This window comes from Epinephelus fuscoguttatus, linkage group LG17 (genome assembly GCF_011397635.1).
Source record: "Epinephelus fuscoguttatus linkage group LG17, E.fuscoguttatus.final_Chr_v1".
NCBI classification, from domain to species: Eukaryota; Metazoa; Chordata; class Actinopteri; order Perciformes; family Serranidae; genus Epinephelus; species Epinephelus fuscoguttatus.
Window position 1 is genome coordinate 18251261 of NC_064768.1, and position 21324 is coordinate 18272584.

Sequence of the window (21324 nt, forward strand, 5' to 3'; positions counted from 1 at the left end):
TTGGTTTCTAAAAAAAAAAAAAAAAAAGAGGAGATATTTTTATAATAAATTTATAACGATTTTTGGCACAAAAAAATGCAATTTAGCAATTAAAAACTTGTTTTCCTAAATGATGTTGAGCAATATGCTATAACTGCTCTTACGGCTGCTACCTGGTAGACCGTGCTCAGGGCAGGACGCCCACGTCACATAGTATCGGACTTCCTGGTTGGCTCTGCGTTGTGGTGCTGCCCTGCTGGCCGCACAGCTTTCTGGTCCAACAGAGGAGGAAACACCGGAACAGTTAACGTTTGGCCACGGCCTGTGTAAAGCTCGGTCCCCTGCTGTAAATACAATAGGAACAAGGTGAATTAATACCTCGTTGAAACCGAGGCGGCGGTGAAAACGGCAGCGGAGCCGCGGAGCTACATCTGGCCGCATATCAGTGAGGTTAGCTGGGATTGCGCTAACAGACGGAGCGGCGGAGGAGACACTCGGTTTCGGTGATTTTAACTTCACGTAAGGCTCCAAACTACGTGAGGACTCGAAGAAACTCGTGTCGACAAACCAGGAGAGTGTGAGGTATGTTGTTTTTAAATACCAGTGGACGCTTTACTCTTGACATACTTCACAGTGTGTGGTTGTTATCAGCTATCAACTAATGGATGTCCAGATATGCTCCTCCAGCTGCCACACTCACTTCCTCCCGGTCAGTTTAATTGCTTTATCACTTTGTAGAACTTAATAAATCATAGCCCTGTAGTGTCATAATAACTGTATAGGCTTCACTGGTTGTGAGAGGATAATTTCCCTTTACACTCAGCTCATCTTCAGGGAGGTCAGAGGTCAATTTAGATAGCCACGGTCACTTCATAGATTTTAACTGTTACCTTTAACATTTACCAACATGTATTAGTTTGGGTTTTATTTATCCTCCACTAATGACTAATAACAATCAACCAAGCTTTAACAGAGTGTATACCAAGTGGCCAGATTTACTTCCCTCTATGTTTTCTACCATTATACTTTTATTAAGAGTAGAATTATTACAAAGTCAAACATCTAATAAGGTAAAGACCCAGATCGTTGTTATCAGAGGTTACGTGAGACCATATTTGAGTTAGAAGTGAATGAAGTTTGGGCCAGAAACACATCTCCACTGATCGAGAGTTGCCATCTGTGCTGCTGAGTGTCAAATCATGACTTGGTTGATTGATAGAAAACTAACTGGCAACAGTTTTTATAACTGTTTAATCGTTTCAAATGGGGCTGCAACGATTAGTCGACTAATCAATGACTTATCGACTATTAAAGTAATCGGTGACTATTTTTTAGCAGTCGACTAATCGGTTTGAGTCATTTTTCATAGAAAAGTATTATAAAAGTACCCAAAAATATTCTTATTGCAGCTTATTATGTTCAGATATTGGCAGCGTTACACACTCTCCCATGACGATGAACTATACAATATTCTTAAGTGCTCCCTATACTTCAAACAAAAAATAACTGATCGTCAGCTCAAGTGAAACTGCAACTTAAGACTGTATCGGATCACATTTGGGATTTTTGTCTGGAAAAAATGACTTTAAACAGGAATCAATTATTGAAATAGTTGCAGATTAATTTTCAGATTTATTGTTAATTGTAAATTAAGCGTTTCAGCTCCATTAAGTTGTCCCAAAACATTTTGTGTATGTCTTTTATTCACCACCAAATAATCCAAACTCAGAGGAGTGGATGTCAAGTTGAAGGTTCACACACAGGTTACTAGTTTACTTCCTGTAGTTGCGGTAAATTTTGTGACCCATCTGATTCTGTGACCCAGTTGGGAATTTCAGTTAAATTTACAACTGCAGACACTGTATCTTATCATATATTTGCACATTTTTTTTTTATTTTGATAGCTGCTGAAAAAATGTGGCCTCCATAGTATTCAGACACAGTAGTAAATACTTAAAGCTGTGAGGAGAAACTGTTGTGCACAGGTGAAGATTTTGGGGGGATGCAGGGAACTTCACTCTCAATATTTAGAACATGTGAATCTGTTCTCCCAATTAAAACATGGAAGTAGCAGAGGACATTTATTTTGACAAAATAAAAGGCATTAACACCATAAACTGATGCAGAAAAGGCTCAAATTGGTGCGTAAAAGTTAACCAGAATGCAGGAAATTAGGTGTTTGATGCTCAAAATTATCTGGCAGAGGACACCCAAGCCCCCTGTATCATATACGCCCTTGCTGTTGTGTATATTTGTATTAAATTTTAGTTAAATCTCCAGTTTCACAGATTTCTGAACACTAAAATCAAGCTCTCAAAATGTGTCTCTAAAACTAATCTGAGTGAAATTAAAAGTCTCAAGTCCTTCAATCTTTGTTTTGTAAGTTGCCGGAGGAGTTTATCAGTAAAGTGAAATCACATTAGAGTGTTAATTAACTCAGCAGGGGGTCAAATCTCGCTGCCTCTCATCTCTACATCTCTTCTCTCTTTGTGCTTCTCATCCTGACTGCACATATTAGTCACCTCCATCAGTCAGTGCTGCCAGTTACTTTGAAATGCACTTGAGCAGTGGGGTATGAAACATACCCATAAATCATTTATTGAATATCTGACTGTGCCCTGCATACATTTTGAGTCAGGGAGTCACTGTTACAGTATGAATCTGGCCTTTTTGGCATACTGTATCTAGTCTTACAGTACTGCAGATGCATTGTGGTGGCTTCTCAATATAGAAACATGTTTGTTTGGGTCGATATAAGAGAAAAGGGGTTGTTCTCTAAAGTGTTTCTGTCACAATCAAGTCATTCAGTTGTTTTCATTGTAAAAAAAAAAAAGTTCTATTCACTGAAAGAAGTCTCATTATCCATTCTACGAAAAAAAAGAAACCATTTACTTAGTTGATGTTAATGAAGTCTGGTTTTGCAGTTAGTTTCACTCCAGGTCTTTCATTAGTAAGAAGTCCCATCTTGTCCAGTCATCTCCACTTTCAGTAAACACAGTTTTCGGGGCCATCTCAGCTTCTTTTGTTTCTAATGGAGTGAAACGTTAAGGCAGTCCACATTAACAATTCCATTGCAAGCCGTTATCAGGTGTCGTGCGTCCCCCTCACTGGAACGAGTTTTTCTTGAAATGGACTGCTCCCACCAGCTGAATCAGATACAGGTCCTGATAAACAGTCACATGAATCAGCAGCAGTTAGAACCTGTTTAACAAGGATTTTTTTACAAGATCTTTAAATGAAAATATTTAACCATACAGTGACTTGTAGTTAAGATAAAAAGGCAAGTAGGTCTGAGGATGTTAATTTTTATTCGTAGGTAGGCATTCGTAGGCATTCACACAAATGTCCCTAATTGGATGCAAGAAATTAATTGACTCTCCCTTTTAAGATGTTGTATTCTCTTCTTATTTTTACTTACAAATTAACATTTAAGCAACATGTAAATGTTGTAGCTTGTAAAGGTGGAGCTGATTTCATCTACATTCAGAGCTCGGCAATAAATCAATATTATATCATTGATATGAGACTAGATATTTTAGATTTTGGATATTGTAATATTGTAAATGTTGTCTTTCGTGGTTTTAAAGGTCCAGTGTGTAGAATTTAGGGGGATATGTTGAGTGTATAATCACCTGAAAATAAGAGTCGTCGGGTTTTTGTTAGCGAAGAATGAGACATTTATAACTAGTGTGTACGGATAAATGTCTAAACGATTAAACGTCCGCCCCATCACTAGTCGGCACTGGAAATATTAGCCGGTTAAACCAATGAGTGTCTTATTCATGTACAAGGCCGTTTAACTGTCATGCAGCTGCCCGCCACTAGTAGGTGCTGCATAGCCGTCAGACAGCAGCCCCCCTCCCCTCCTCTTTTTAGATTAGTCTAGTCTAAATTAAAATTTTCGGTTAGTCGAGAGGGAAATTGGTTGCCAGGAACAGCCCTAATACGGAGCAGGTCCTCGTCAATGGAGTCTGCCATGTTGCACCACCATGTTTCTACAGTAGCCCAGAACAGACAAACCACACACTGGCTCTAGTTCGGGCCATTTGTGTTTTTTTTATGTTTTTGTGTCAAATACTGCAGTAAGCAGCCCCTCCAAGACAAGAGTGTCGGGAAGAACACATATTTTCAATGTGAAACTGCTTTGTTTATTGTTTTTACTGGTTTAAATCACGTGGTTTGTTTGTTTTGTACAGAAACAGACCTCAGTGGTGAGCTGAACAGCCTCAGAGAAACACTGATCTTTAAGGTGAAACTGCTTTATTAAGTGTTTTAGCAGTTGATCACCAAGTCTGTTTATTTTGGAGAGAAGGAGAACTCTGCAGATCATTTGGCTCCTGGTAAAAACCTCCTGAGCAATGAAAAATGAAGAAATCTCCTTTTAAAGGCTGCATTACAGTAAAATGATGTAATTTTCTTTACTTACCAGACTGTTCTGTTATTTGCCTTTATCCACATAGTCATCATAGCCACATTAATGATGATTATTTATCAAAAATGTGTAAATATTTTGTACCAATAGTCAGCTCCACAATATTGTCACAATATCGAGGCTTTTGGTCAAAAATTATGTGATTCTCCATATTGCCCATCCCTACCTACACTATACTGTCAGTTATATGTTAATAAAGCATCACATCTTTTTTCAAAGTAAGATCTTAATCTACATAGTTTTCACAAACTATACTTTTGCTGCCATAAATATAAAACATGGCAAGTTCATTTGTAGTCATGTATCATACACAAAAGTGCTTTACATTAAAACATTTAAAAGGAATGAAGCCTAAAACATTTAAATACCATTCAAACATTAGAAAGCATTCACACAAAATTAATATTAGATAAGTAAAGATGTTCGGTTTCAGTGCAGTCAAATACAGTGGGGAGCATAAACCTGGATTTAAGGGGGTCAGAGTTGGAGCTAGGTAGCTAAATGCTGCTTCTCCAGGTGTAGTTTGAGCGCTGAGAACAGTTAGCACGATGCTAATAAATGACCTGAGAGGGTTCATACTGCAAAAGAGAGTCAGCGAGTGTTTTGCAGGCCCTTGAACATTCAGAGCTTTATAGACAAATAACAGTAATGTCAACTCTATTCAATGACAGGAAGAAGAGATAACTGTTTGCTCTGTATAATCAAACATAGAAGAAGAAGGCTCACCAAAAACATATCAAAGAGGAAGGAAATATTGAAAAGCCTTTATTGCAGTGGCTGAATCATCAAAAGAGCCAACATGTTTCAACCACTGTAGGTCTTCGTCAGGGCTTTAAAGACAAACAACAATAGTGGCCTGACCTTTAAAAGCAGCAGCAGCCAATGGGAGGCAATCACATGACCCAGATAATAACATGACTGATGAGTCAAATTGAAAATAATGAAAATAGATAATAACATGAGATGAGATTACACAGAAAAACATAATAGTTGGAAGATAAAGATTCATATATAGGTTTAAACAGGCTGTGAAAGAAACAGGGAAGCGTCTAACAAAAGACAAATCACCAACATGACGTATACCTCCTCAATGAGACTGGATCTATTTAATGATACACTGGAAGCATCTCAAATTGTACTAAAGTGTGAAAAGTGTAAATGTGTGCAAATACTCTCACTGTTACTGTTTACCACCGCTGAAGCTGAGACAGATGGTGCTGTAATCCCAGACTTCTAGTGAAAGTGATACAAGCAGATATACCAGACCTCCAACATGACCTCCCACTGCGCCTGAGTCCTGCTGCGTGATGACAGGCGTGCTGAAAAGGGTCAAGAGGCCACGCCGCAGGGTTGAAGTCGGTCATACTGGATTTTTCAAAATAGGCATTAAAACCAGGAAGTACATTTTTTTTTACCAAGACAATGCTCCCGTCTCCCTCATTGTTTCCAGAGTTGGACTGCTGGAATGTTTGCCGTCACATAGACGGATAAATTCAGGTTGTTAAAAACTAAACAGTGGAAATGTTTGCCAGAATGGTTTTAAACTACACCCTGTATTCATCCTGCATTAATTTAAAGACATCTTGTGCTCACTGTCATCTTTGATATCCACGTGTTTGTTTTCCCACTGTAAAACAAAAGGCTCCAGGTCATGCTTTGAAAATTGTCAGAATCACGGATAGGAATGAGAAGGTTACCAGCTTTACCATAGTTTGTGGTAAAATTCCCGACCATTAGTATTATTTTTAAATCGGAATTATCTTCAATATAGTGTTTTATTACCACACTTTGAAAAACTCACAGTTAGGGCTGTCCCGAATACAATTTATGGGGCTTCGAAGCTTTAGTGATAATTACTAGTGAAAATTTGAAGCGTCGACAGTACGTACTCAGACCAACCGAACCCAACCCTACTTTAGTAGGACTTAGTGCTGCTGTGTGAGTGTGAGAAAGCGAGTGATAGAGAGAGGGAGGAGAAGTGACAATTTCACGCAATGTTTCTTTAACTTATTACCCTTTGGGGTCATGGGTATAATTGGCCGTTTTTGACTACTTTCGATTGTACCTTTTGTTTGGGGTCATTTTTTTTTTTTTCAGCACAACCTCACCTGTGTGACTTTACAGTTTTGTTTTGTTTTTTGACATACTGTATTAACACATTGGACCTTTTTTTTTGCTTGCAAGCACTTTCTGCTTGCAAGCACTTTCCTTGAAATAGCCCGTTTTTACAGTTTCTTCCAGCATCAAACGTGCCCCAAACGTGACGACAATATTCAGGAAGAAGCATGGTGTAAAGTATTTATCATAAGTCTGGTTTTACTTGGCCTATCAGCACAATTTAAACCTGGTATATAGTGTGAAGTTTGCACTTTTGACACAAGTTGAAACGGCGACTCAGCGAGGCTGCGTCTTGCTGCTACGTCATCTTAAATCGGTCGTGTGATGTGGATGCACTGGCGCGTCCGTGGACTCCAGAGGGTTAATAACTCAGCAAGTGGATTAGTTTAGTTGCCAGCTGCGAATAATCGTCCACATCTGCCTCACCTTTTCCTCGTTGGATAGCCAATTTAATTGTCTGAATTGAGGGTCATTGACTGTGTTGAGGACACTGGCCTAATTGGTGTCTGACACTTGCCACTTCCTTTCAATTTCCTGTGCCAGTTTATTGGTCTATCCAGCATTTGGCACGGCTAAAAAGGATCAAAGTAAACTCTGAGAAAATATAGCATTTCAAGAGATTATTATTTCATTGTAGAAGGCAGTCCAGAACAAATACACTGTTTTGTATTCAGTTTGAATTAAACAAAGCCCAACACATGAAGACAAAAAAGCACAGTGTATTGGTAGTCTAATTCCCACTTACAAAAGACTCACAGACTGAGATGAAGTGATGAAATAAAAGTGTTTGGTGATGTAACACTGAAGGGTGGATGTCTTCAACAGGTTGACCTTTAAATGTATGGTGAGTTAGAGGCCAGGTGGGTGTGGTGCTGGCTGGGGAATTGGAAACATACAAAGAAATATAGGGGTCTGGTTAGTGGTCTGAATTTGTGCTGTAATGGACCGTATGAAGTTTTAGTAAAATCCAGAGATGGCGTTGATTAATTTTAATCCCAAACGTGTCGTAGGAACGCCATATCGTTTTCATTCTGATTAAATTCCTGTCCTCGAGGAAGCATGTTTAACTGCAAGGATCATTGGGCAAGCCCTAATTAATACGGACATAAAAGTAAAGATTAGGATATCGCTCAGTTAAGCCTAATGGATAGAGGAATGACCAAGCAGTTTGATTTCACTCAATAGAAGCCCAGGTTTTACTGAGGTCCAGCCATCCTCTAGGAATTTTCTTTTTTATTCCAGTCTTTGTTATCTGAATATAATAGTCAGGTCTATTCTTGGTTTTCTGACATTTTATCCCCTTTGAAGTCACATTATCTTTGTCTACACACACACTCAGACCTGCTCAATTGCTTATTCATAAGCCTTGGACACACTCGGGCCCAGTGCAGCTCAGGACAGCTGTGGAGGTTTTGTTGAAGCATTGTTTCATTTTGATTCACTTTTAGGGCCAAATGGTGAATTACAGTCTCCAAATCCAACAACAGTCTTTTCTTTTCCCTGTGAGATGACTCTGGGTGGATTGTTTGGCCTGTTGGGATTAGACCAGTCACTTTTTGCTCCTCCTTCAGTTAATGCCTCCTCCTGAGTGTTGTCCTAAAGCTCATTTGCTGAGTCACTCTGTGGACTTAATACCCGCTGTGACAGCAGGGCTGACATTGTTTTCATGAGTCTGTCTGTGTCATCATGGCAATATGTGGTCCAGGAGACACCTCTCATAGCAGGAAGTAGTTTTGAGAACTCTGCCAGGTGCTTAGGTGTCTCTCTCTCTGTCTGTGGACAGATTTTGTCAATGCGTTAACATCACAGCTGTGCAAGATGCAGTTACAAAACATTATGGGTGTGTACTTGAAATGACGTGAAGGCCAACTTCGAGATGGTTGTGGTCCATGGACTGTAAAATAAAGATGGACGATATGACAGCTCCCCAAAAGTGAAGCCAAAACATCTCGCTCGCTCCCTGGTGGCTGGCTGCAGTATAGGTCATAAACCCTGCCTCCTCTATGTAAATGGATGGGAGATGGGCCAAACTAAAAGATCAAAGTACAGGTCAAATACATTTTCTTCCCAATATGGTTCCTGTCACTATAGGTAGTACTTCTATAATGTACTACCTATAACTATAACTATTATATTGTAAGAACTGACCAATCAATCATTTAAGGCATTTTAAATTGAAAAGTATCAAACATGTTCTTCATTATTATTGAAACTCATTTTTACCAGTGTGATGAAAAAAAGATCCTGTGAGTGATCATAATGAGAAACATTCTCAAAATAATGAGTAGGTATCCTAAAATTACAAGTTAGTATACGAAAAATTTAGTTAGCATCCCAAAATAATGAGGTAGTATCCCAATATGAGTAGGTATCCTAAAATAATAAGTTCTTATCCTAAAAAAAATAAGAGTTAGTATCCCTAACTAATGAGTTAGTGTCCTAGAATAATCCTAAAATCAGTAATAATGTAGTGTCATACAATAATGAGTTAGTATCCTAAAATAATAAATTAGTATCCTAAAATAATGAGTTAGTATCTTAAAACAATTTAGTATCCTAAAATAATGAGTTAGTATCCTAAAATAATGAGTTAGTATCTTAAAACAATTTAGTATCCTAAAATAATGAGTTAGTGTCCTAAAATAATGAATTAGTATCCTAAAATGAGTTAGTATCTTAAAATAATGAAGTAGTATCCTAAAATAATAAATTAGTATCCTATAATAATGAGTTAGTATCCTAAAATAATGAATTAGTATCCTAAAATAATGAGTTAGTATCTTAAAATAATGAATTAGTATCCTAAAATAATAAATTAGTATCCTAAAATAATGAATTAGCATCCTAAAATAATAAATTAGTATCCTATAATTATGAGTTAGTATGTTAAAATAATGAAGTAGTATCCTAAAATAATAAATTAGTATCCTATAATAAAGAGTTAGTGTCCTAAAATAATGAATTAGTATCTTAAAATAATGAATTAGTATCCTAAAATAATGAAGCAGTATCCTAAAATAATGAGTTAGTATTAGGGTTTGGACTTTAACGATTCTGATTCCTTACCGATTCCTTCTTAACGGTCTGATTCCTTACCGATTCCTACATTATATTCATTATACTTGCTATACTTAAACAAGTATATAATAAACACAAATGCAATCATACAAATACAAAAACTTTATTCTAACTGTTGCACAGTACAATTAGATGAAAATACACATTTGTGTGTGGTGTGTATTTCAGATTTAGAGCTTGTATCATCTTCCTGAGAATATATAACAACAGAAAGTGATTCTCTGATTTCTACAGTAACACTATTACCTCAAATTAACCACAGCAATGTAAAAAAAATACTTACATGCATTCATGCATGGGCACTGTTATTTACGTGACAACACCTGAACAGAACACACACACACATTGGCTGTTTGTTTCTATCTCTCTCCTCGCTGGAAGCGGACCTCCCGCTGCCAGACTCCGCCTTGATTAAACACTGAAAATTAAATAAAAGAGGGAGACAGGTGTCTCCTATTTTATCTTATTTTGTTATATTTCTACCGCTCCCCGTGCTGGAAGTGTCGGACCTCCCGCCGCCCACTCCCATTGCCCGCTCCCATCTCAAACACGGAGGTCTCTCTCCGCTGAGCACCCGGCGCACGCCCGGCCTGTTAAATAGTCTATAAAATAATGAAGTAGTATCCTAAAATAATGAGTTAGTATCCTAAAATAATAAATTAGTATCCTAAAATAATGAGTTAGTATTCTAAAATAATGAGTTAGTATCCTAAAATAATGAGTTAGTATCTTAAAACTATTTAGTATCCTAAAATAATAAATTAGTATCCTAAAATAATGAGTTAGTATCTTAAAATAATGAAGTAGTATCCTAAAATAATAAATTAGTATCCTATAATTATGAGTTAGTATCCTAAAATAATAAATTAGTGTCCTAAAATAATGAGTTAGTATCATAAAATAATTAAGTAGTTTCCTAAAATAATGAATTAGCATCCTAAAATAATGAGTTAGTATCTTAAAACAATTTAGTATCCTAAAATAATGAGTTAGTATCCTAAAATAATGAAGTAATATCCTAAAATAATGAATATGTATCCTATAATAATGAGTTAGTATCCCACAATAATAAGAAACTGTTCAAAATAATTGACTTAGTGCATTATTATTGAGAGATACATGCTTATTATTTTGAGACAGAGAGAGTTATTGTAATAGCAATAAATGGCTTGGTTTTTTAAGGGTTAATCACACTGGCAGGAATAGGCTTCCATATATTCCAGCTTCTGTTCTGTGAGGATTAGCAGTTCTTCATTGTCTTACATGATAGCAAATCTATAATTTAGGGGTTTATGATTGTAACTCAGAAAAAAATAATACATTTTAAACTATGAAGTGCATTTTTCACTGTTTTCTGACATTTTATAGACCAATCAGTTAATCGAAAAATCAATCAGCAGATGAAGTGATAGTGAAATACAGTTGCAGCCCTACGCAATTACCTTCCCTCATCCAAATCCCTCGCCTAATTCTCTAACTCCTTTCTTTTATTTTCGTCCCATCTCTCTGCTCCCCCTCTTCCTGTCCATCTGTCCCTCGTCGCTCCTAGCAGCATGCGGTTGGAGCCACGGGCGTTGTAGGATGAAGAGCCCGGCGCACCGCACCAGGGACATCGAGAGGCAAGCTGGCTACCTGAGGCCTGAACACTGTGCCCCTCCCCCGCCACGCACTGGCTCAGACACCATGTGGTTCATCCGCGATGGCTGCGGTATCGTGTGTGGCGTCATCACCTGGTTTCTGGTCTTCTACGCCGAGTTTGTGGTGGTGTTTGTCATGCTGCTGCCTGCCAAGAACGTGGTCTACAGCCTCTTCAACGGGGTGATCTTCAACGGCCTCGCTTTCCTCGCCCTCGCCTCTCATGCTAAGGCGATGTGCACAGACCCGGTCAGTCAAACTCTTATTAGATTAGAAAAAAACTGGAGGCTGCAATACATCTTTGTACTCTAATTACTAGGACTGGGCCAATATGCTAACCTCCCAGTTCAATACATCACTATACTTGGGTGCCAATTCAGTGTGTTCTGATTCGATATTACGGAGTAACTTATTTAACACTAGAACATAGTCAGAAAGTGAAATCATGCACTTCTACAGACTGTATATCATGAGACATATTTCCAAAAACAATGCACATTTCATGCTAGTCAGTCTCTCTGACTTTTATTTCAGCAGCATCATATTCTGCGTAGAAAATGACAAACTGGTAACAGTTTAATGGTGTTAATTTTAACAGCAACTTTGTGACCTTGCTCTGTAAAAGAAGCTACATTACATAAGCATTACCAATTTACTTGCTGAAGTTTACATGTACAATAGAATGAAAAAAATATATACTTTTTAAAGTAAACTGCCACACTTAGCTGTTAATACCTTTTATTATTTTAGTTGATTGTATCCTCACATGGATCATAAATCCTTTTAAAAGAAATGGTTTTAAATCATATAATCTTAGACTAAAATGACATGCAGATAACCTGGGGTAGGGTGGTACTCTGGCATAGAAACACTGGTTGGTTTCTGGGTTAAGGTCATTCCAGTATCAGCTGGGGCCCACAGCTTGTTTTTGACTTGGGGCCACCTAGTGGCTTAATCGTGTCCTGATTGTGATGGCTTTATTTTTATGTTTTGTTGTAGTTTTTAAGTTTTAAACAAGTTGAGTGATAACACCAAAACATACATTTTTCTTAAAGTGTTTTTTTTTTGGTGTGAGGACAAATGTACATGTTTAAGGCTTGTTTGTTTAATTAATGGCAAGGACACACTGCAAAACATCTGCAGCATCTGAAACAACTTTCTCTCTCTCTCTCTCTCTCTCTCTCTCTCTCTCTCTCTCTCTCTCTCTCTCTCCCACTCTCTCAGGGGGCCGTGCCTAAAGGGAACGCTACCAAAGAATTCATCGAAAGCCTGCAGCTCAAACCAGGACAGGTGGTGTACAAATGTCCCAAGTGCTGCAGCATCAAGCCTGACAGAGCTCACCACTGCAGGTACAGCATTCCCTGTGTGAATGTGGAGACTGTAGGGAGGAATACAAACTCTGCATCTTTTAGGATGTGGGTCTGGGCGAGTGGAGTGTTCTGCTGAAGTCTGCACCTTAAAGTCTTCACTGGGGACTCTCCCCTCCTCTTCTGTGTTTGTTCCTGCACCGGTGGTTCTCCTGCCTCCCCCTGTGTGTGTTTTATTTAGAGTCACTCTGTAGCTTTTCCCTGCAGACTTTGCACCTTGATGTTAAGGAGTTCCCTGTGCGGTTGCTCAGTGGTTTCCTGGAGATCTCAAGGCATGAAAAGCACAAAAACACGGCAGCGTAATTGAATTGTAAAGCCAGTGAGTCATTCTGTCTCAGAGGGAAAACTGGGTGTCAGTTTGAATGAAATAGATGATATTTTTTATGAGTCATTCTTGTGGGTGGTTCAGATGATACACTGCGATGATACACTTGTCTCTAATGACCTGAAAGAATAATATATTACGCACAAGACGGCAGCTTTTTAAATATAGAGCCCGCTCAGAAAGTGCGTAAACAAAGCGCACGGATAGACAGTGTGACTTTCCGCTTTGTCAGATGATAGATTGTGAGATGTTAGACCTTACTTGAGTTGTCAACCAGCTGCAGTTCTGCCAGATAAATAACCCCTCTCACACACTCACACACACACACACACACACACACACACACACACACACACACACACACACACACACACAGACACAGTCCAGTCACCATGACTGAGAGCAGTCTGTTCCAGTCTCTCCCATCAGTCAGTGTCAACATGCTGCTAAAGGTGGACAGACGAGTTGTGTGTGTTGTTTTTTGTGTTTATTTCCTCTGTTAATAGATAAAAAATACTCTCTATTCAGTTTGGTCTTTTGGTTCAGAAGGTTACCGTTTCCCTGTAATATATTGATTTCATTTCATCACCTTTCTGATTTATTTGTGTGTCCACAGTGTGTGTAAACGCTGCATCAAAAAGATGGACCACCACTGTCCCTGGGTGAACAACTGTGTCGGAGAGAACAACCAGAAATACTTTGTGCTCTTCACAGTGAGTCTTGAAACACAGTACCCCATATAATACCAGGCATTATATATATTTATATATATTTTACATGTTTATTGAAGCTTGTGATTGTTTACACAGTTTTTGAAATAAACCAGTACAAGAGAACACCTCCTCACTTTCACTCTGCAATTCAGTCTGCCACCGGGTATGATCTCCCGGGAAGATACAGGCTCGGTTCACGGCACAGAGGAAGTGCGTCTTCCATTGTGCAACCAAAACAGGAAGAGGATAGCGCTTTAGTTTCCCTAGTAGCTATCAGTAGCTATCCCCAGTTACTAAAGAGTGTCAGTGTAGTTTCTTTGCAGTTACTGTCCCCAGTAGCAGAAAAACGATGTCAGTATTCACAGCAACAGGCTCATTCTCACATCAACTATAGGGCTGTCCACACACCTCACATCTGTACTTGTCTGTTACACTATATATATATTTATTGTATGTATCTCAACACATGTGCAACCCTAATTTAGATAATTAGATTAATTATCAAATTTGAGATAAGTTTGTTTTATTATTATCTTAACTAAAGCAGTGCTTTGTTTTTCTCTTTTTTTCCCACCAGATGTATATTGCACTAATATCCTTCCATGCACTAATCTTGGTGGCCTTCCATTTTGTTTTCTGCTTTGAAGAAGACTGGTCAAGTAAGTAATGTGCCAATGAAGAGTGATACCTTTATAGTTTGTTCTGTTGTTATTGCCCGTTTCATCATTTATATTCTGTTCTAATTTAAACATTTTAATATCTGTGTATACATTTCATATGTGTGTAGCATTGAGGAGGTTACAACTATGTTTCATTGTGCAGTCCTGTATTATATAATGACAATGAGAAATCCTCAGCAACATTTTAACATGAGAAATCTCTCTCCTTCTCCAGAGTGCAGCAACTTCTCTCCACCAGCGACTGTCATCCTCCTCATCCTCCTCTGCTTCGAGGGTCTCCTCTTCCTGATCTTCACTGCAGTCATGTTTGGGACCCAGGTCCACTCCATCTGCACCGATGAGACGGTGAGTGAGAACAGCTGCAAACTCACAACCATGTCACTCGTCTGTGGTATGAATTCTAGCTGCATCAGTGCCTGTGGGTTGGTTGGGTTTGGACAGAAAGTCAGGCAAGTTATCCATGCACTCAGAACACACTTAGTATGCCTAAGACATACTTGTTATTATTATTTAATTTGTTTCCTCTAAAACTGTTCATCCAAATCTGTTTCCTATTTATATTTAAGGAGGTCTAAAGGAGCCAAATTGTGCATATTCACTAGTTCGGAAATTATTCTCAAAACAGTTTTTTTCCCACCAATTTACATTTAAAAATTGGGTCTTACATTGAAGTAGAAGGGCATGATTTTGAGGCTACAATTTCCACCAAACACTTTCTGTATATTATCCTTAGAACCAGGTTGTTACCGAATAGTAATAGCCACAACACTGCTCCATCCAGCTCTAGATGTATTTCCTCCTTGTGTGCGATGCAGAGGAATGTCTGCACCTCGTTAAACGCTAACATTTTCAGAACAAAAAAGAACCATCTGGAGTGTTCAGAGGCCCTTTCACAATCATGGGATATTTAAAAATGGGGGGTTTGTGCATTGTGTCCTCAGCCCCTTTTACACTGCCTGTTCAAGGCGGGTATATCGCGCCATTATGCCACCTCACGTTCTTTATATAAAGGTACAGTTGCAGAATGGGGGCACAGAGTAGTCTCGCCTTTAAACCTCTGCAGAAGGTAAAAAAGAAAGGTAAAATGTGTTATGCGTGTGCCAAACCGTGAAAGATTTAAAAGCAGCTGATAGCAGTTAGCAGTTAACTCAAAGAAGAAGAACAGTGGCCGAAAATGTATGCAAATTGGAAAAACAATGACATTTGGGAGCTACTTACTCTCCGACCAGAGGATGAGATCAGACGCCATATTACAGAGAAGGTAAATGATTGTTATTGCCATGTTATGCCACTGTAATGTTTATAAAACGTCTGCTTTATGTCACACTAGAGTACAGTGCTGTTGTGTTAAACATCAGGCCCATCATACCTCTTTTGGTTCTGTGATGCCTGGATGCTGTTTACAATCACACATGGGAGTGGAATGAATGCACCTTTATTCTGTGTAATAATGGAGCCGCAAGTACCTGTAAAAATGTCATCTGAGATTGTTATATTTCTGTTTGAAAGACACACGTAGGTCTTAAATCATCTCTTGTATCGTCTGTACAGCAGTTCTGACTTCCTAAAGTAAGTCATGACTTCATTCTGTCTGTTGTTCAGTAAATCAGAGCGCAGGTGTACAAAGAAGCAGGTAATTCACTTACTCTAAAGCCCCCAGGTGGGTTGAGACTACATTTCTTCGTAACGTATCTGCTCAAACCGCCCACGATGATGACTCACAATGTTATAATATTCACTTTCAAAGATCAGCTATTTCAGTCAATTTCAGTATAATGAGGCCTGTGTAGTTCTTTCTTCTGTTCGTGTATCCTCATCTGTGTGTATGTGTGTGTGTGTGTGTGTGTACTGTTCTTAGACATCAGGAAAGGCTGAGAGTGAGTCACCCCAACCTCCCTGTTTAAGACCTCTGAGAGAAAAATGAAAGCATACAAAACATGCTTCATTTTTAATCCCTTCCACTGGTTATTTTCTGCTGGCGCATTAAAGATTTAAATGCACAGCTATATGTATCAGCTCTTAGCACAAGCCAGTACAGGAGACACTCATGTTTGTACTTATATCCCTGCAGGGCATTGAACAGCTTAAGAAGGAGGAGAGACGATGGGCCAAAAAGTCAAAGTGGATGAACATGAAGGTGGTGTTTGGTCATCCATTCTCTATAGCCTGGCTGAGCCCCTTTTCATCACCCGATCATGGCAAGGCAGACTTGTACCAGTACATTGTGTGAATGCTGGAAGCATAGCGGAGCTCTGCTGCTGTGAACTTCCTGTTCTCCCCTCCTATTGGCTGGACCTGAACGAGCATGAACTCCACATAGCCACTTCTACTTCTCCTTTTGTTTCTGGATATAACATTTATCAATATTTCAGGGTGTTTCCTTGTAAGCTACGTTGTCAAAATGTTTATTTTTTAAAAACCCTTCACCCTCTTTTTATTTTTATTGTTCCCCTCTGGGTGCTGACTGAGATTAATGAGGCGTAGCTGCACAGAAAACAAGAAAGAAATCAAACTGGGCAGCAACAGCGTGACAAGAAGCACTTAATAGGAGTTGCTGAAATGACACCAAGAGACTGAGTTCTTCCTGCAGTATGTCTGATCATTTCCTGCTTCCAAGACTAAATAATGTGAACTTGAAACTGAAGTCCAGAATGTTTCTGCAGTCCGGGTGCTAAGATGGACTCCCGGTTTTGTCTTCCTGTAAACATTGTTGTGATCCTGTCACTTCTTCATTTGCTGTATTCCTGTCATTGCAATAGTCTTAATGCTGAGTGTGGTGGATGATTTGCCTTAGAACAGTGCGTTAGCGAACGGTGGCATCTGCTATTTTTAAAGACATTTCTTTTATTTTGCCTTACTATGACAGTCAGGGTGAGACAGGATCGCACTGGTTAAATACTATTTTAAATTAGTTTATTTTGTTGTTCTTTGATGCCAGATAAGTGGATTAGTTTAGGTCATCAAACAAATGTATTTTCAGGGTAAATTAAATAAAATTTTCTTTAGATTTACACGCCTTTAATCTGCATTAAACCCCACCTATCTGGTGCCCGAAGAAAGTTGAAACCAGTCACTAATAAAAGCAGTATAAGTATTTGTTTTGTTTGTCGTTCAGACTGGCTGTTCGCCAAGTTCCTGCTCAGACTGGAGCGGGGTCACTGTGAAGGTCATTTAAAGGCTGTAGGACAGAGAGCAGCCTCAGTTAAAGTTATAATCCTTAAGATTTCAGTCTTGGTTAATTTGGCAGCACCCACGGTTACCAGTGGTGACAGGAAGTGTGATTTGTTAACAGTACAGCCAAACAAACTCACAATCACGTCCGTAACATAGACTGCTTAAAAATAATGGTTGACACATTGACATCACCCATTGCTTTGTGGACTCCTGATTGAAACCTGGATTTTGTCCGTGGTTTTTTGGTGCAAAATGTGACCATATTTAGATGAGATAGTGGACCTTTGGAGGAGTGAGGGGTGGATCTGACACCTCTCAGTCAGCCTGTCACTCAAAGTGGCCAGGCCCTCAGTTATGTGTAACTTTAAGCCTTAATAATATTTAAAAGGAGACCAAAACCTTTTAACATGGTGGTCTATAAGGATTCACTGGCTTCTGGAGCCAGCCTCAAGTGGCCATTAGAGGAAGTGCAGTTTTTGACACTTCGCCTTAGCTTAAATTTTCAGCCACAGAGGTTTCCATTTGGTCCATTTGCAACCGTGGTCTGATTTAATTCTTAGAAGCTGGCCACATCAAGAAACAGTTTGTGGTACTAATTCTCCAGTCAGGTGCCAATTAAATTATTGTAGAAGAAGAGTGTGCAATGAAACAGAATGGAAATGTTGCTTTTATGTTAGTTTCATGTCTTGAAATTTGAGGAATGGTACAGTTTCCACATCGTTATCATGGGAGCAAGAGGAAGTGACGTGACGAAATATCAAAAGTGGCAGAGTCCGTGTAATATGTATAAAAATGGAAGACGTGGTGGATGGTTCAAACAAGCACAGGACTTTCACCCAGGAGACTGGTGTTCATGGCCTGAAGTCAATGTTTATTTCTTTTAATAACAATGTAGCCCAGTATGCCAGTTTGTGTGGCATGCTACACTAGTAACATATGTGACGTCACATTACGTTTGTAACAAAACTACTGAATGCCAAACCATGTTTCTGTAAACCTAACTACCTAGTTTTGTTGCCCAAACTTGAGTGAAAAGTTTTATAACGTAATGGCGATCATTTCATAACATTAAGGACGTATTTAAAACTGCGACCAGGAGGAAGGTCATATTTGTCGTTTTGGAAATCAGTGGAAATCGACCTATTCAGTCGTTAAGATGTAAGAGAGTGCTGCACATGCTACATATATATCATGATTTATTGCTAAGTTGCTGTTTTTATATGCACTTTTTTTGACTTTTCCACCTCAGCCGAGTGCAAAAACTTTTTTTTTTATGCTCAAGTATTAAAATGTGGATGGAAACACACTTAATGGGGATAGTTTCAGTGAGATAAAATTAAGAACAGTAGAGCTGTGAGTCCCACAGGTGTGTGAAGGCAATTTGACTTTGCACAATAATGGCGGACTCCGCCACCATCTTAGAAAACCATACTATAGAGCGGTAATAACTGACATTATTTACATCGAATGACTGCTTGCTTAAAAAAACAAAAGCCAATCATGAATGGCATCAAAAAGTGGGGGTTGAACTCATGGAAATCTTAAGGATTATAACTTAAAAACATGATACTTGGCAGGTAAACAAAGTCTTGTTTCTCATCCAAGAGGCAGCATGTCTTGTAGATTATCAATTTGTTAGTTGTTCTCTTTGCTTTATAACCGTTTTAATCACAGTCACCAGCTCAGATAGAAAGTCAGGGAATCAAAGCAATACACATTGCTCTATGAATGCACTGACCCTAAGTGATATTCACTCGCTCTCAGTTGCTGGAGTTTGCTTGTGGGTAATCCAGTTTGTGATAGACTGTTGTTGTGCACCCGACCAGAGGAGGGAAAAGCCTTACAGGATAAAATAATTGAAATTAAGGGCAGTGGAAAACATTCACAGAGGCCTCAGAGACCACGTTAGAAATGCAAGTTTTAATTGTCGCAGCTCTGGACAGTCCTGGGCCACCCAGTGTGAGGAGGGTGAAGATTTTACCTTCGGTGATGCGAATATGTTGCAGATAGGATTTAGGCCACTTCAAAGCATTTAACACTAAAAATGCCTTTGCTCAAATGTGTTTGAAAGCCTTACTGTATTTATAAAAATGCTTTTTGAGGGTGATGAACGGACATATTTGAACATACATGTTGCCAAATTGAATGCCTAATGAAGAGAGTTGAAGAAGGAACCATTAAACAGTCGAGCATCATCGAGAGTGACATTTTCTTAGGCTTTTAAAAATCACTGGAGTTTTTAGAAAAATGGGAAAACACTATCATCATGTGGAGATGCATCAGTTGCTCTCCAGTTTACACATAAAGTACACCAGCTTTCTTTTTTTCTTGACTTGTTCTATATGTTCTTTGTGGTCAGGTATGAATACCATTTGTAGTACTTACTGTGGACCACGTGAAGTTTTTCTCTTTCTTTTTGACTGTGGTATTTCTTTTTAAAGGGGAATGAAATAAACAATATGTATGTCACACAACTTTATGTTTTTTTGTGGATACTTTATTGACTTTGTTTGTCTGTTTTCTTTATACTTAAAGATAAGATCTAAATTTTGGATCCTTCATTTTAAATTCGAGGACATATATATGATACTGCACAAAACACTTGTAATGAACATACTCTGGTGTAAGTTTCCAAAAAACAGAAATATATAGTAAATGATTTTACAGTAAATTTTATATTATTTATTTACTCTTTCTTTGTATTTTTGTGGCCCATAATTAGAAAACATCTAAAAAATGTGGAAAAATAAAATGTTTACCCCTAAAAAAAAAAACCCCACAAATACCTTTGAATATCTTAATTTGAATGATTGCTTACTTTTAAATTCCAAGTACAGATTTCTACAGGTAAAATACAGAAAAATATTTTAATTAACATACATTTCATGGTTGTTTTATTGACTCATCTTATTTTTATTTTGGCAGATAATGTCTTCCATTGTAAGAAAATTTGGATGTTCTATTTTAAATTCAAGGACCCATTTGATAGTGCCACCCAACTTGTAGCCTAATGAACATATTCCGACAGTCTGACAGCAAAAGTTACCACTAGTTATGTTACAGTTACCACTAAATTATGGAAAAATACCATAAACTTTGGTTGTACAACACCCTTTGTGTTTTTGGGGTCAATCATTAGAAAACATCTCCAAAATTTGAAAAGAAACAAAAGCAAGCAAATAAAACACATTGAATTTCTTCATTTCATTGTTTTTTCTTTTAATTACAAGTACAGATTTATTGAGGTAAAACACAGAAAAGTGTTTTAAATTTACATTGATTTTTTTTTTGTTTGTTTACTTTTATTTTGGCAGGCAAGGTCTTACTTTGTAAAAAATTGGAGGACCCTTAATTGGTGTACTTTTGAGAAATATTTTTAAATTTTTTGAAAATTAAACTTTTACCCCTAGAAATCAGACCAAACAAAGAAATAAGAAGAGAAATTTAGAATTTTAAATTCAGGAACATACTTGTTAATACAGAGTCACCCAACTTGTAAAGAACACATCCCGACAGTCTGATGGTAAGTTTCCAGCGTTACATTACATTACAGAAATATAATTATTTTTAATTGTTAATTTTTTTTGTTTTGTCTGTAATTTTGTGTCCCATCATTAGAAAACATTTGTAAAACCTTTTCTCTTAAAGAAATATAATAAAAAAACACACAAGAATACTTACAGTACACAAATTAATTTCTTAATTTGAACATTAACTGTTTTTAATTACAAATACAGATTACACAGAAATGATCTAAATTTATATTTATTTGGTGGATATTATGTTGAATCGGTTATTCAGTATACTTTAATTTTGACAAATA

The 21324-nt window shown here is 38.0% G+C and overlaps 1 protein-coding gene across 2 annotated transcripts; it reads left to right on the top strand.

The window, feature by feature from the left end:
- The first annotated feature begins 197 nt into the window (after positions 1-197).
- Positions 198-19975, top strand: zdhhc3b (zinc finger DHHC-type palmitoyltransferase 3b). 2 transcript variants are annotated; one of them, XM_049602424.1, is made up of 7 exons: positions 198-561; positions 11157-11491; positions 12467-12591; positions 13551-13647; positions 14225-14306; positions 14542-14672; positions 16399-19975. In XM_049602424.1, the coding sequence occupies exons 2-7, from the start codon at positions 11189-11191 to the stop codon at positions 16555-16557; spliced, it is 897 nt and encodes a 298-aa protein (XP_049458381.1). In that variant the 5' UTR covers positions 198-561; positions 11157-11188; the 3' UTR covers positions 16558-19975. The 2 variants fall into 2 exon arrangements, with proteins under 2 accessions (XP_049458381.1, XP_049458380.1); XM_049602423.1 differs by having other exon boundaries at positions 11160-11491.
- The last annotated feature ends 1349 nt before the right edge of the window (positions 19976-21324 follow it).

Coding starts and splice junctions, on each gene's coding strand:
- zdhhc3b (XM_049602424.1), top strand. CDS start 11,189: ATGAAGAGCCCGGCGCACCGCACCAGGGACATCGAGAGGCAAGCTGGC. Junction 12,592..13,550: donor GACAGAGCTCACCACTGCAG/GTACAGCATTCC, acceptor GTGTGTCCACAG/TGTGTGTAAACGCTGCATCA. Junction 13,648..14,224: donor AATACTTTGTGCTCTTCACA/GTGAGTCTTGAA, acceptor TTTTCCCACCAG/ATGTATATTGCACTAATATC.